The sequence below is a fragment of the Porites lutea genome, chromosome 14 (genome assembly GCF_958299795.1).
Source record: "Porites lutea chromosome 14, jaPorLute2.1, whole genome shotgun sequence".
NCBI lineage: Eukaryota > Metazoa > Cnidaria > Anthozoa > Scleractinia > Poritidae > Porites > Porites lutea.
The window spans coordinates 2,398,605-2,414,935 of record NC_133214.1 but is presented as its reverse complement, the minus strand read 5'-3'; the positions used below and the strand labels follow the sequence as shown (position 1 = coordinate 2,414,935).

Here is a 16,331-nt window from a genome sequence, read left to right as displayed (position 1 = left end):
TTCATTTCCTCCGGGTCTACTGTTTATTATGTGATTGTGTTTGTCAGATTTTATTAGCACTTTAGAATATGTTTATCATTTTTCTTTCCGGTGATGATTTGATTAATTCTCAAAATGTTCTCTCTTGATGATGTATGGATATTGTTAGGAGAAATTTGATGTTGGTCACTCTCGGGACGTAAAGGGATAAACTGTAACAGATCGTGTTGACTACGGTTAAACTGATCACAGAATAGAGAGAAGTCTTTACGTCACGTTGCCATGGTAGTAAAATTTTTGGATGACAGCAAATAAAAACGTCTCTTAAAAAGTGAATTCGCACTGTTTCAACTTCATCGATCTTATTTAATTTCATTTAATTTGTCAAATGTTGGCGAAATTTTCTGGGTTGAATTCGAAAGGACCGTATCTGAGTTTACAAAAAGAAAACGAAAATTTGCGTGTTGTGCTTACCTACTCCATAAAACGGGCGCGTGAAGTTAGCAAGTTTCATGTCGTAGTCGTGCAACAACGGCTAAGAAATCTACAAAAAAGCGTAATGCACGTGTAAAGTTGCTATCTAAACCTATTGCTTTTTTGCTGTTGCAAAAACTCTCTATTGTTAAGATCCATAAATTTTGCTACCATGGTAACGTGACGTCACTATTCAGGCCATTCTTCTCTTTTTTTTTCTTGGAGTAATAACGTGTCTGAAATTTACATACACTTAGAGCTGACCCAGAAAACATAAAGGGAATAAATAAACATACAGTTTCTGGGACTAATTCTTTCAAGTATATAGAATTTACTATCTAAAATCTTAAAACTCTAACTAGGGTTGTAGATAAATTTCCTCCCAGCGCTAATTACTTTTAAATCTAAATAAAACATAATTCAAACCTTTTGAGATATCGTCAAACTGTATCATAATAAAAAAACATTTCAATTTGTTATATAGCTGAAAATTACTTCCCAACGGCGCGCGCTCTCATTGGTTACTTCGAGGTCACATGACAATCAATCAATCATTTATTTTGACACGTTACGTCGAGGAGTTCAAAAACTCGTTCGAAATACGAACGTGTATAAAAATCTATAATAATTACAGCTATATTATAATATTATTCAATTTTAAAAACAACTCAAATTATAAAAGCTTAGTTATAGAAACGTAAAATATAACAAATAAAAAGCGAAAACCTACTAAAGAGCCATATACTAAAAATGTGACTGGAAAACTATAATACACGTTCTAAACAGCTACAATCTTGCACCATAAGACACGTTCTAAAAAGCTGCAATCGTGCAATTTACTTTTGAAGTCATTAGCAACACTTGAGTACTTGAGAGGGTAAACTGTTCCATAACTTAGTTAATGAATAAGTGAAAGAATTCTTCTTAAATTTAAGATTAAAGTTAGGCAATTCAAAATTCAAGCCCTCGCGTCTTAGCCCATACGGTGTATTTCTGTATTTAAAAAGGTTTCCAATATAAGTAGGTCCCGTACCACTTAGGCATTTAAAAAGAACTATTAATGCCTAGTGTAAGAGCCTACAATATAAGGATGTCATGCTAGCCGTAGTAAGCACCTTGTCAGGAGCACCCAACGACTCTTCTCTGTAAAATATCTGTTCGGGGAAGCAAAAATTCCCTACAATTTTCTATAGCTTGAGGAAGGCTAAAAATTTCTAGATGACCGTTCCATTTATGTACAATTTTCGACGCATATGAAATAAATTCCCTACGATTTTTTAAAGTTCAATTTTTCGCATTTCAGTCCCCAAGTTAGGCTATTTTTTTTTATAGAAAAAGGAAACCTAAAATTTTCGGGTTCGAAAATGCGATGGAGAGAGGGATCAGACAATTTCTCACTTTCGTAAAACTTAAAATTTCATGTAAAATTTTCAAGAAAATAAGACTGAGACCCTTGTAATTTCGAAAAGACTGAAGTTCCCCTAAGATGACCGAACAGATGTAAATTTTATAGTGCCGCTTAGAATTCATTGCTAGAGATCTAGAAGTACTCTGGATAGCCTACAAAGTGTTTTCAATGCATTTAGGAGGAAACCGTCGGTGGGTGCCCCTGCCTCGTCGTATGACATTAACTTGTTGTGCGCGATTAATGATCTCAAAATATAACAGTTGCCATCTTCGAGACGGTTACGCTGACCTATACCTATGCCTGCAAATAAAGGACTGCAGTATTCTATATGAGGTAATATAAATGCCTTATAAAGTTTGATCATTGCATCGCGAGGAAGAAAACCTCTTACTGTTCTCAGCGCAGAGGCCTTCGCGTAGGCTTTCTTTAGTTGACCTGATATGTGTTCTTTATAGGATAGGTCCTTGTCTAGAGTAACTCCAAGAATCTTAATAGATTTTAGAAGTTCTATTCTAGCATTATTAAGAAATAGAGAATAGTCACAGGGTCCGACAGATAATGCTTGAGTCTTAGTACTGTTCACTGTTAAATGTTTACTCAAACCACGACGAAAGAGTCTGTAGATCTTTGTCGACAATGAAACTGTTTCCCACCAAAATCTCAGAGCGGGCAACAGTGCAAAATCTCTAACTTTAGAGGGTAATAGTCCACTAGTGTTACCAGCAAATGTTGACCGACGACCGCCGTTACAGCGAGAAAGGTTTAGTAAATTTTCAGCTATATAACAAACCACTTTATGACTGGTGCCTCGGAAAAAAGGTAATTTTGTTTGGATCAATTATTATTAAGTGTTTAATGTTTCAGCCTGTTGGCTCGGATTCCTGGTCTTGCAAATGCGTTAGTCCACTTTTTGTTTAGAAAAATCTTGATACTCTTCATTTGCAGCACCATTGTGAACTCGTAGATGTTTGACAAGGGATGACCTGTAGAAGATAAAAGTTTAATTTTGGGGGGTAATTAGAGGGTGTATGACCGTAAGCTGAAAGATTTTCCTGGTATCGACAAAATAATGGTGTATATATGTTGACATTATTACTACTGTGTGTCTAAGACTCTGTGAGGCCAATGGTCTGGGAAATTAGGTGCCCCCCTCCTCCCCCCACCCCCCTTGCCATTTGTCGTATCCAAATCTGTAGCTCCAGAGCAACGGACTCATAGAATCTCACTCAAACTTTAGAGATGTTCTGCCCGTCAACAAAACAGCGCCAAAATCATTGCTTTAGGCCCCCATATGTGTAACTGGATTTGATTACGCGCATGACCGGCCTGTTAAAAATTCTACCGTCAACTACAATCATGTTGAAGGGAAATTCGAAATGCATTTCTGCTGATTAGTTGAGTCCGTTGGGGGCCCAGAATATAAAGGATATCGGTGTTGCTTCGCAGACGTTACTAACGGGAGTTAGATAACGTCTGCAACGCAGGCTATCAAACTTCGCCATAAGGAAAGTCTCGTTTAGCTTTATATTTCATTATAAGTCCATGAACCGTTCACATACCTATCTGCAAAACACTTTGTACAGCATTGGCATTGAAATGGCTTCTCCCCAGTGTGAGTTCTTATATGGACTTTGAGCGAGTTGGACTGAGAAAATCCCTTGTGACAGAGTGGACACGTGAAAGGCCTTTCCCCAGTATGCATGCGCATGTGAACTGTAAGATTCCCCGACTGACTGAAGGACTGGGGGCAATGAGTGCAGCGGTACGGCTTCTCTCCCGTATGCGTGCGCATATGCACTCTGAGGGCCGAGGGACGCAGAAACGCCTTGTTGCATATTTCACAAGCCAGCTTCCTTACTCTGTCTTTTGCATCTTCTCTCTTCTTCTTGTACGACATTACAGTGGATCCCAATGGTGACATGCCATTTACGCAGGTAGGAAGAGCAGGTTGGCTATTATAGTAGAATACTTCCCAAGGAAGGTGCGATGAGAACCTTCTAGCTTCATGGATGTGCGTCAATGCGGCTGTTTGAGGGAAGTGCATTCTGCAGCTTCCAAATTCACAGCGGCAGGTAAATGAGGCGTCTTTAATTACTGGCCAAGAAAATGCAGAGGAATTCAACGGAATGCTGCGAAGAAAAATGAAGTACATTTTGAAGATCAATTTTTTAAATCAGATCCGATCAGGTTAAAAATTTAACATTATTGCCTCAGGCTCCCGCGGCCACCGTTGAACTGACCACTCACATTTAATTTCTTTGTGAACAACAGGCTATAATTGAACAAACCACATTCCGAAAATTTCTTAACCCATCAATTAATTTTGGTTGTCGGCGTGTACCGTAATCTCAGATAAAGGGAAAAATTCTTACTTTTTGAATTTAACAGGGTTACAAATTTTAAAGTACGAAGGATTTGAGTCAGGCAACCATGCGTGCGTTACCAATGAACCTTGGACTAAATCGTTGTTAACTTATTTATTTATTAATTAATAGTTTGTTTTATAAAAGTTTCAATATTTAGTTATGCATGGAAGAAAAAATTGCTGACAAATAGTTACATTACATACCTTTCATATTGATTCATTTCGTAGGCATTGAACCCATTGTTTACTGAGTGTGACGACATTTTGATAACGAAGAACGAAACGAAAGGATCCAGTCTTACTAGAAAGAAAAAATCAAAATACTGAGTCAACCAACATGTTTTCAGCAAAGCAAATCATGATGATAAAAAAATATACTCAGAGAAATTCAAGAAAATAATGACAAAATACTTGACACTGGTTAAAACTGATTAAGTGAAATGATGGCTTTGATTACGACCGCCACCAGTAACGAAACGTTTACTTGTCTGTCCACACTACTTCGTTTTTTATTCTAGCTCATCAACGAAATTGTTGTATGCTAAGGAAAATGCTATAAAAATGTTCAATGATAAAATTTCGCTAATTTGCTGTCGTCCATATTCTTGATTAGCTGAGAATTATGACTCGAACAATCCCTCATATTGTTTGTAAGCTTCCTTCTAATGTTCAGGTTAACACCAGATTTTTTCAAATCTCCAGTGAGATTTTGGCCTAGCGAGAAATTTTTTGCGGGCATTTTCCTCTAATTAACAATTAAGGATTTCTCTGCAGGCGAAAGATTTGCCCCTCCCGTCAAACAATAATTCATAAAATCTAGAATTCATAACTTAAAAACCACCCCCGTTTTCCATAAGGAATTTCCGCTCACTTTGAAAAGCTATCGACATCCTATCCAAAAAGGCTTTATTCTGTTGTTGTTGTGTTGCTGTTTCTTTTTTCTTTGACACACGCCCAGTTTATGCATGTCGTCGATGGATGGTGACATCGAAATGGCTTAGGACTAAGTTTATTGGGCGGAAGCTGTTTTCTCCATCGGAGCCATTATCTTTGCTCCATTCTAACCTCTAAAATAATATGAGGGGAGAGAACAGATAAAGCTCAGACGAAATTTCTAGTCGAGTTTTGCCAGTTGTCCGATAAGTTAATTTTTTTCGCTCCTAATCTTTGATTGCTACGCCAGTATTTCAGCATGATTTTCCAAGAACAATTACTGTGAATGTCCCCTCAGCTATGGCCTCAGGGTAAAAGAATTGGAGTTATTGACCTTAAATCCGCCATCGGGGACCGCACGGTATAAGAGAACGATGCGAAGCAATCCAGCACAGGAAGAAAGGGATTTCATGATGATGGTGATTCCGAATGCGAAAAAGTCTCTCGACAAAATTTGCTTTCTGTTTAATCGTAGTGTTGAATTGAATGTCGCTATTTCGCAACAACATTTCTTGATACTTAACAATTAATCCGAATGTGCTAACGTCTCCTCTCGTAACTTGAGGTGGTTAATATAGTAAAAAGATCGTACGTACATGTCATTATCGCTTTTTTAACTCTATGGAACAGACGCGCTCTTTAAACTTGAAATCTTTTCATTTCTTTCCTTTTTTCCGTTTTTTTTTTCGGCACTATTAAGAAAAATTCAATTCACTCGGTTATTTAGTTTTAAATCACCCTAAAAGAGAGAAAAAACCTCTGTAGCGCAGTTACCCGAAGGCAATGTTGTGAAGTTTAACATTGCTGCCTTCAAAATGTATAGGTTGCTGCAAAATTCCAAACACTAAAAAACATACCTTGTTCGCCTCACTAGAAGATGAAATAACTCCAGGTGACCCGTCAATGTTCTTATAGCGGCGGCAGGAGAAGGAAAACCCTCATGGACATCAATTTTGGCTACGCCCTACGAATAATTTACGCATGCGCCTTCATTGTTCTTAGAGCGGCAGTTTGGAACGAGAGCCCAAAGTGCTAAAATAAGGTGACGCCCTTGTAACGGTTATTGTGTTGATTACAATGGAGAGCCCCTCCCCTTCCCACGCAGGATTAATTATTCCCCTATAAGGTTCGGGTAGCTTGCAATGCATGCAGGTTCATTTGCCGTATTGCGAAATAACTTTATGCAAGATGATATTTACGACATGCTTTAGAAAACACAAACGCAATAAAATTGTCAAAAACCTGGGAAATAACCTTTGTCATAAGATATGTGCGTCGTAAGCTGGGTTTAGAGTGGACGGTCACTAAAACAAGCTAAGGCAATTAACTGGTGTGAAGGCTGAACGAACTGGTTATGAGAAAGCTGCATAACAAATTAATAGAGATGGAGTGATGTAACAGAGGTTGAAATACCGAGTACAGTGGAACCTCCATATAGCAAAGAGCTAAGGGTCTTTTCCATATATTTTACTATCACTGAAGTAAAGAAAATCGTTCATTATACCGAGGTCTTCGCTATATAGAGGTTCGTTATATCGAGATTCCACTATAAGGTCATGTTTAGGGAATGACGTAACCCGCTTCAAAGAAAAGACAATTGACAGAAATAAAAGGGAAATTTATTTCTACACGGATTTGCAAATATCGGGATTTGTATTCAAAGCTTTTAGTGACAAGCATTTTTTCAACTCCGTACGTAGTTAATAGCCCTATTTTCTAAAGTTAACTTAAAACTTGTGCCAATATATTAAGGGTGATGAGTTTTGGCATTAATTATTTCTCTACATAAGTTCTTCTGGCCTGTTTAACTCAAGCAAGAATTGTCAACCTCCGCAATATCTTTGGTTAAAAGACTTTTCCTTAACTTTTTAAGTCAGTATTTTAGCAGAGATCGATCATCAGAAAGTTTCATCATTTTTAACTCATACCTACAGTATATCGCTTTCAAGCACCTACATCAAACATGAGAAGGAGAGTTTCATCTGTTATCCAAACAAAGAGAAGTAATATATCAAACTTAATAAGGAGTCTTGTGTTTGACATCCAAACACTGAAAAGTAGTGTTTTTAAAACACTAGAAGGAGTGTTTCTTCTGATATCCAAACGTAACACTGAAAGGTAATTTTTTAAACACGAGAAGGAGTGTTTCATCTGAGATCCAAACACAAAGAAGTAGATATATGAAACACGAGAAGTAGAATTTCATGCAGAATCCAGACACTAAGGAGTAATATCTTAAAAACGAGTAGGCGTGTTTCATCTGGTATCCAAACATATCAAGACAACACAAATGAACTGGAAAACGAGACACAGCCGCGTTTTTAGAGCTCCTTCCATTTGTCAGAACTGACCAGCCAGACCATTCCCGTCGCAATGAGAATTTCCCCTTTAATCAAAACTCTCCAGCCAGATAAGTCAACTCCTAAATAACATGCACCAAAGAAATGCTTTTTCGGCAAAAACTCTTGGGAAAAGCCTACTTCATTTTCAAACTGACTGGTCATGCAATGGTCCGGCCGGCCAGTTTTGACAAATGGAAAGTGCCTTTAGACTGACTTGCGGGACACCTATATCAGTATAGCAGATAATAAACTGTGTCGAGTGTTTGGTAAAGCTTCTCAAATTAGCGATAATTTTCGATGAAATTTGAAACTTAAGTTCTGAACACAGCAATTAGTGAGTTTACGCAAGAGGACGGCAAAACGCTTGTGCGTGACAAACGTGACAAGGCTACGTGTTTTGTCGTGATCTTCACGTAACATTAATGTTTTCTGCTCTTTTACAAAAAGATTTGTTTGTCACACCAGTTTTGCCGTCCTCTTTCCTCTCCCGCCCTGTTGCGTTAATTCACTATAAATGTAGTAAAGGGTGTGAAATAACAGTAGTGATTTCCTTTTCTTCTCTTCCAGAAAAACCAGCGATAAGTTTAAGAAAAAAACCAAACGCATGAAGGTGCGCTTTGTACTAGGTACGATCTCCCTAAGAGGAAAGCTTAATCTTCATTTCTGATTTGGTAAAAAAGTAGTCATAAGATTTTAGCCAAGTGTACCACGTGATTCCAGCACCAAAATGATTGGGATCCTTGTCGCTTCCATTCAGATACAAACCATTCAGGCTGCTCTGGTGACACTTACCATGCCACCAGCCGCTCTTGAATCTGCGCGCGCAGTTTCCCGCCCATCTGTCATTGTCTTGGTCTACTGTAGAGAACAGGTTGCCATTTTCAACTGTAAAGGAATCGCCGCCATTCCCAGCTGAAATCACAACAATAAACGTTGTGTCCTCACTAAGACAAGTTTGGCCAATCACAAATATATAAATTTTTTTAACTTTCGAGGTTGAAATTTTAAAAAAACAAACAAACAAACTAATCAGCAATTACTTTGAGTTTGTGAATGAAATCATATTCTGTGACCATATAAATTAAAAGCTGCCGAGGAGTATTTACCTGTGGCAGTATTCATTATGCTGTACAAGGTGGTTCTAACTTTTGAGTCTGTGGATGAAATCCTATGGTGTAACCATTCAAATGAAAGCTACTGAGCAGTACTTTACTGTGGTACTGTTTATTACGCTGTACAAGGTGGTTCTAACTTTTGAGTCTGTGGATTAAGTCCTATGGTGTGACCATTCAAATGAAAGCTACTGAGCAGGACTTTCCTGTGGTACTGTTTATTATACTGTACAAGGTGGTTCTAACTTTTGAGTCTGTGGATGAAGTCCTATGGTGTGACCATTCAAATGAAAACTACTGAGCAGTACTTTCCTGTCGTTTATTATGCTGTACAACGTGGTTCTAACTTTTGAGTCTGTGTTAAGAAATGAATAGCGTTGTCATTCAAAGTAAGCCCCTTCGATGATTGCTTTGAAATGGATTTGTATAAAATTATCTTACCAAAAAAAATTCACATTTTTCTCGGCATATTTTGACACCCGGCACTTCTTAGAGTCAAAGATTCGACTTTTTAGTTACCTGTGAACCTTCCACTTGTCAGCTTGTATTTCTGGTCTGCTCCAGAAATCGTAAACCCTTGGTAAACCGCAAATATATTACTCCCATTTGGAGCCCCAAGACCAATCCGAAGCTTCATCGGATTCCTAGTCAGCAGATGAATTTTATCCAAACCCAGCCAAAATTCCCCTGTCAGATTACCAAACCCATTCTGATACTCCACCCATGTACGATCACTGAACCTTTCCGAGCCATCGAAGCGTTTCTGAAGCACTATCCAGCCTCCCGGGGGCGTAGTTTGGTCACAAAAGACTGGAAAGGAATCCTTTGATGTAACACCTGGAGGCTTTATAACGTAGACTCCGCTGGCAGTAAATCCCGCGTTGTAAATTTCCGTACAGTCAGCGAAAACTACAATTCAATGACAATTTATAATTAATACAATGTATCACTTATGAGTTATAAGCGACCTCATCCTCTCTCAATAAAATACGTTGTGTCGTAGGTGTGAAAGGATACGACGCAAGCTCAAATGCAAGCACAAGAGTATATATATATATATATATATATATATATATATAGAAAGTAAACTTCTGTGTCGAATGAAGATACTAAAAATAATGAAAAACGAAAGTCTTCTTTGCTTTTGCGCTACGCGTTTCACCGCTGATGCCTGAAGAGCCGCAACAGCGGTGAAACGCGTAGCGCAAAAGCAAAGAAGACTTTCGTTTTTCATTATTTTTAGTATATATATATATATATATATATATATATATATATATATAAAGTTGTCCCAAGCATCTCTCTCTCCCGTCCTCATAAACACAAATATATCTTAATCACAAATGAAGACAGAAAACATTTAAAATAACAGTCATTTCAGTTGTGATGCGCGCGCGTTACCTTCGTAATTCAGCAATTTAAAAGTTCTGTACGTTAACGGCTAGTTAGTCACCCTGAAGAAGATCACTGAATGTGATCGAAATATAGGTGGATTGAAAGGAAACTGTTTTCTGTCTTCATTTGTGATTAAGATATATATATATATATACCGGTTTGCAACGCAGCCGTTCACACGTAACTTGTGCCAGCTTTTATCATCACTTTGAACATCTTCGTGTTGAAATGTGAGAGTTCAAGGGGAGGGGATCCTGGGAAGATAAGGGGGAGGGGTACGGGAGGCGGGAGAGGAAAAAGAGAGGAGGTCTAAAAGGGAGGGAATTAAGCAGAAGAAGTCGGTGGAAATTACACGTTTTAACTCTCCATGACGTCATGTCATGATGTAACAACTGACCTGGAGTTGGCGTCGTTGGAGGAGCTTCTGTCACGTGACTATTACCAACGCCGAAGCTGCAATTTTCGAGTTTCTCCTGAACGGCATTCAATTGAAGAGACATATTCTTAAGCTGAGCCCATATGGCAGTCAAGTGACTCGTGTGGTTAAATATTTCTGGTATGAGTCGTGTGTTGTTTAACAATTCGCTTACTTGTTGCTTGTCTACTGCGGCTTTTCAAAGAAAAGCGATATGACGATTAGCTAATGTTCAAACATTATATGGTGAACAAATTAATCAACTCAAATGCAAATCTAGTACCATTCAGGTTTTATAGAATATTACTTATGACTAGACGTACTTTTCACTACAAATCATTTCATGAACCCCCTGCAAGAGTCATTCAGTAATTGCAAGAGTAATTTTTGGAGTCTGTGGATCCGTGAAATCCTATGGTGTGGCCATTCAAATGAAAGCTACTGAGCAGTACTTTCCTGTGGTACTGTTTATTATGCTGTACAAGGTGGTTCTAACTTTTGAGTCTGTGGATGAAATCCTATGGTGTGGCCATTCAAATGAAAGCTACTGAGCAGTACTTTCCTGTGGTACTGTTTATTGTGCTGTACAAGGTGGTTCTAACTTTTGAGTCTGTGGATAAAATCCTATGGTGTGACCATTCAAATGAAAGCTACTGAGCAGTACATTCCTGTGGTACTGTTTACTATACTGTACAAGGTGGTTCTAACTTCTGAGTCAGTGGATGAAATCCTATGGTGTGGCCATTCAAATGTAAGCCACTGGGCAGTACTTTCCTGTGGTACTGTTTATTATAATTATGCTGTACAAGGCGTTTCTAATTTTTTAAGTGGCGTGACCCCTCAAATGAAAAAAAAACTGTTTAGCATTGGGTAATAGTATGCATTAGTATTTACCAAATCAGTGAATAGCGCTTTTCGTCAGACCACGTGATGGTACCACAGAGCACATTTTTTTTTCAGATTTGGTCATATGCACGTGCTTCCATGTGCATAATCATGTGTGCATAATTTATGAAAAGACAAAAGGCAAATTCCCTGGAGAACATTCAGTGGTCTGAATTAGGAAAACAAAACATACAAGCTAAAAAGGTCTATACCTGAGCAGTATGTTGGCTTTGTCACAGAAGGGAAGACAAAAGCAGCTTGAGTCGAGGTAGGGCATACAGTCACAGTCTTTGTCGGTGGAACAGTAGACACAACTGGACTTGTAATACACTTTGAATCTATAAAAAAATATGAGAAATATCATCAAGAGGTACAGAGACAGCGTGAGTTCAACGTCACGAGTACGTGAAACCAGGTGATGATTAAGGTTAACCTCGTTCCTATTCGTCCCCGGCAAGCTGTGATGTGTATGACGTCACCACGCACGTCACATTACGCTTGTCGGCTCCAAGTCTCCTCCGCTCATTCGAATAGTGCGAATAGGCCCGGGGACGAGTCTGAAAGGCGAGGATAAGGAGGCCGACCCTGGGTTTGAAAGGGTGATGAGAAAAAGATTGCGTCATATAAAAATTGGATTTACCATTTGTATCTCTGCAAACGTAGATTATAAGCCTCATGTTGTGCGTAGAACATCTTCCACCTGATGTCTGACCCAGAGAAACTTCTCGCCCAGAAGAAGTGGCTGAAATATGAAAAAGCATTTGGCTGAGTCAACACTGAGAGAAAGTTATAGTTCTTCAGTTTGCGAAGACTCCTAAATCGACGGTATAGTGAAAAGCCATTTCTTTCTTCATTTTTTTTTCGCTGCACAGTAAAGTTGCTTGCTACACTGATTTTATAGTCTCTCAAAGTATAAAACACCAAAATGATTTTTTGCTTTTATCTCGGTTCCACATCCCTATTTTAACTATTTGAATAGTTTTCAAACACTGTTATAGTTACTCTTGTTTTCCTCACTTTGTTGTAGTTATTCTTAATGTATGTTACTAAGTATTCTTAATGTCTTCTACGTCACATTTTCCATTCACAATTAGCATAGAACTTGCGAGTCTGGAGCCCTTACCTACTCGATAATAGTAAGGAAAACAGCCCTTTAAAAACTATTCCGTCATTAAAAAAACGCAAAAACGGAATTTGAACGTGAAATATAACTTTGGAAAATTATTGATAAAAGGTTGCAAGAAGGTGTTAGGTCAGCAATCAGTATTTCAAACAGGAACAACCCTATTCAAATAAGTTTAATTGTAAGGTTTTAGTCTGTTTAGTGTTATTTGAAATGGTCTTTTCCTAAGGTTATCTTAACGAAGGAGGTTATTACAAGACTCCAAAAAATAAAACAAAAAAAACAAAAAACACTCACACAAAAAAAAAAAAAAAAAAAAAAACCACAGACACAACCAAGAACAAGAGAAGTTGCGCTTTAAAATGCATAAAACACAATTTCTAAGTAAAAATTAAACAAAGAAAAATAATATGTTGAGATACATGAATGAATTGTCATTTTACCAATGAAGTAATACTCCTTTCCTGGTTCAAACTCCAAGCCGCTTGGACCAACTGCACTAAACCGCTGAAATACCATTGTGAAGAATCGCAGGTGCAGCGGTGTATCACACTTCATTAGTAATCTGTTTTGATTGGAAGAGTTTATTGCGCAGTTGTCATATGCCTGCCTGTTGACCATCCACAAGTTCTCGTACATCTCTTCTTGTGGTATGCTTCCCATTACGGGCGTCGGGATCATTGCGGGATTCGGGCAAACGATTTTGATTTTGCTCATGGGTAGTACTGCAATGGAATAGTTCGTTTGAAATCTGCAAGAAATGAGAGCACTTGGTTCTGATCATAAACTGTGGTTTTAAGCAAAGCGAAGAATTATTCTGGCCCGAGAGGGTGAATAATCTGGTCACAAGTTTTCAAACGTTTGATATATGGCGCTTAATCCACCGCATAAATCATCCGGATAAGTATATTTAAGGGAAACAAATTGCGTTTTCTACTGGTCAGAGATTTATCAATAGGTCCTCAGTGAAATTCTCAAAAGATTGTAAACCATGCTTTCAAATTTTAAGTTAGAATTCTGAAATCAAGTTTTGCACAACACTATTAAACTACGAATTAGAATCAGTCTTAGGAGAAATAATGACACTATGTAAAGAAGTCATCAGCGCTGTTTTTAATCAATCTGTTTGGTATGAAGCTAATGATACGTTAACCTCGGTTAAAATTCCTCTCTGTTATATCAACCAAAGGAGGTACGATTAACATAGTTAGCCTACACTCCGCGAAGTTCACAGATCCAGCGTTTAGCATTATTATAATTGCCGACAAAATTGTCTTCCGCGGTGAGTATTGAGATGACTGAGATCGGATCGAACGTAGAACTTGGATCATTCTTTGAAAAAACGATTATTTCACTTATATATAGCCTTGTCTTTTTTTGACAGAGTATGGTATTTCTCCAAAGATAAAGCATTCAGGAAGATTTATGCAAGATCATGAAGAACAAAATTTGAACAAACTCTAAATTAAACAAAAGAAATGAAAAAAGAATCAAAGTTCACGCCACGCGGCAAAGCAAAGATTTTGCAATAAAAATAACCTAATCACAGCATTTAATACTTACATGGGATTAAACGGCGTCCATTGTATAGAGGGGTACAAAGGCAGTAAAATCGTCGATTTAAAGTGAAATAGTAAGACTAAAAACCTAACTAACGCCATTTTGCTTTGTTACAACCAGCCAGGCTGCAAAAGAGGATGTGGTAATTAGAATTCAAATTTTTTTTTCGTGTCTAAAATTCGGTGACGTTCTTAGCATAAGGGTGTAAAATTGGAAATCACCGCGTTTTTGTCGTAGATTTTACCTACGCTCTGCATGCAACTAAGAGAACAAGTTTAAGCCAGACCAATGAGTCAAAATGCTGGTACAAGTCTCGGGTAAAGGAAATAGCACTTTTCTTGTAATACATCGTCTTGCCTTATGACTGTTTTATTTCAATATATTATATAACCATTAGAGCAGGCTACTTCCTCAGCAGAATATAATTAGCACGAGGGTGTTTATCAATGAATATGAAATTAAACTGACAAAACCGAGCGGAAAATTGCTTTTAACGAGTTCACTGTGACTCATGTAATTAATTCTAGATGTCGTAGTGGAAATGACTGGCGTTTTTTATCAGGACTAGGCAAATTTTTGTCCTTGTATAGTTTTGTAAAGTAAAGATAAGAATACAAATATGACTACCATATCGAATCCGTGTAATACAAATATGACTACCATATCGACCTCGTGTAACATACATTCAACATCAATTTTCTAATTCTAAGCAATTCATAATTCTCAATAGAATGTCCGAGATTGTTTTATGAATCAAACTTTGCCTTAACCGACTAAATTGGCAAAACTCTTGTCCTTTCCCTTTTTTCCTACGTCTTGGACATCTTTACTTATAGAGTTACTGTACTTGAGAAATGATAACTGGAGCCGAACCCAATTACAGTTAAATTTATATCACGATGATACCGGACTAACTCCGCTTCTAATTTGTACCGTCTTATGTTGAAGCTCAGCCCCTTGCCACAACTGAAAAATCTAGAAAGTGGTTCCAAAAAAGTGTTTGCGGATTACCAGCACTTAGTAGAAGACTAAATATGGGGACTTTAACATACCGTAATCGCATATTTTGTAACGAGAAATAATCCGGATTAACGGATTTAGATTTAACTTGCGCATGACTGTAAGGTTAGTAACTCAGGATTTTGTTCGTTTTTAACTTGGTATAAAACAACAACAACAACTGCGTAGCGTTCTCAGTTAAGATTTCGCAATGTATTGCAAATGTTTTAGCGCAATCTTGAGCATGCCGAACTCGAGTCTTCACTTTCCTTTTCTCAATCAAGGACGGACGCGAAATTATCGGACGGGTACAATTCAGTCTAGTTGAACGATTCACGGAGGATCTATTAATGACCTAATCGCATTCGTTGTCTACTTTTTGTTAGTACTGAATTCCTTTGAAACTTTGCAAAAGAATCGTGACTTTTTTCTGAGTAAACACACTATGTGACATCAGTTATGCTGAAAAAAAGTTTTGTTTTGGAAGCAATGATTTGAGTCCCTGACTTGTAGGATCTCCTGATGTTAAGTTATCACAAAAGAAAAATATTTTTACATAAATCAGTGCATGATGTCGTTCCGAGGCTCTAGCCGAAAAGTTGCTAGCACAACAAACACAATAAACATTAAAATTGCTACTTACATTGGATTCTTTGAGTCCCATAGGATCGAAGGGTTGTTAACAGAATTTTGTACCAAAGCAGTAAATGCCAGGAAAATAGTGCCAAGTATTTCCAAATACTTGAACATAATCGTAGTAACAGAGCATATGCAACATATATGATCTCTACTGGTTACGGTGAATAAAATGCGTGCCTATACCACAATCTCTTATGACTTATTTCAAAACAGCGGAAGTTTGAATTTCAATAACAAAGGTATTTCGACGATTTCATGTCAACGCAATATGCGTAAAACAAACATCTTTTTCGAGATCTAGGCAAATACATTAAATACATTGTAGCAAGGTGCTACAGCATTTATCTATCTTTATAAAGTTAATTTTTCGGGGCAGACAAGTGACAACAGGAAATAGGTCTGCGTTCGCAGACTGGGTAAAATGCAATTAATGTTGTAACAATAAAAAGAAACCAACCTGTGTGTACAGCCACGCCCGGTCTCAGAAAAAAGTCGGAGAAGGGATCCCTTCTCCAATTTTAGGGACTTTAAGATGCCACGACGATGACGACAACGAGGCCTTTAAGAAAGTAATAGTTTGACAAGGCAAAACCACAACTCTGCACGTGTATCACGCTTTTTTGTACATTTCTATGCCGTCACTGCACGACTACGACGGGAAAATGCCTAATTTCGCGTTTTATGGAGGACGTAAACAAGCGA

General features: G+C 37.8%; 1 protein-coding gene across 1 annotated transcript; it reads right to left on the bottom strand.

Annotated features, from left to right (window-relative positions):
• Positions 1–6,756: 6,756 nt before the first annotated feature.
• On the bottom strand, positions 6,757–15,808 carry LOC140925133 (fibrinogen gamma chain-like). Its single transcript, XM_073375088.1, has 7 exons — positions 15,634–15,808; positions 12,875–13,182; positions 11,949–12,050; positions 11,521–11,646; positions 10,406–10,618; positions 9,133–9,522; positions 6,757–8,413 (listed from the first exon to the last, which is right to left on the bottom strand). Exons 1-7 carry the CDS (start codon positions 15,738–15,740, stop codon positions 8,139–8,141), a joined length of 1,521 nt encoding a protein of 506 aa, XP_073231189.1. The 5' UTR covers positions 15,741–15,808; the 3' UTR covers positions 6,757–8,138.
• Positions 15,809–16,331: the final 523 nt, after the last annotated feature.

Bases quoted from the DNA above. Each gene is read 5' to 3' on its own strand.
- LOC140925133 (XM_073375088.1), bottom strand. From the start codon at position 15,740: ATGTTCAAGTATTTGGAAATACTTGGCACTATTTTCCTGGCATTTACT. The intron at 11,647-11,948 runs GTAAATCCAATT...ATTTTTTTATAG, and splicing joins CGTTTGCAGAGATACAAATG to ATTCAAAGTGTATTACAAGT. The intron at 10,619-11,520 runs GTATAGACCTTT...TTCTTTGAAAAG, and splicing joins AAAGCCAACATACTGCTCAG to CCGCAGTAGACAAGCAACAA.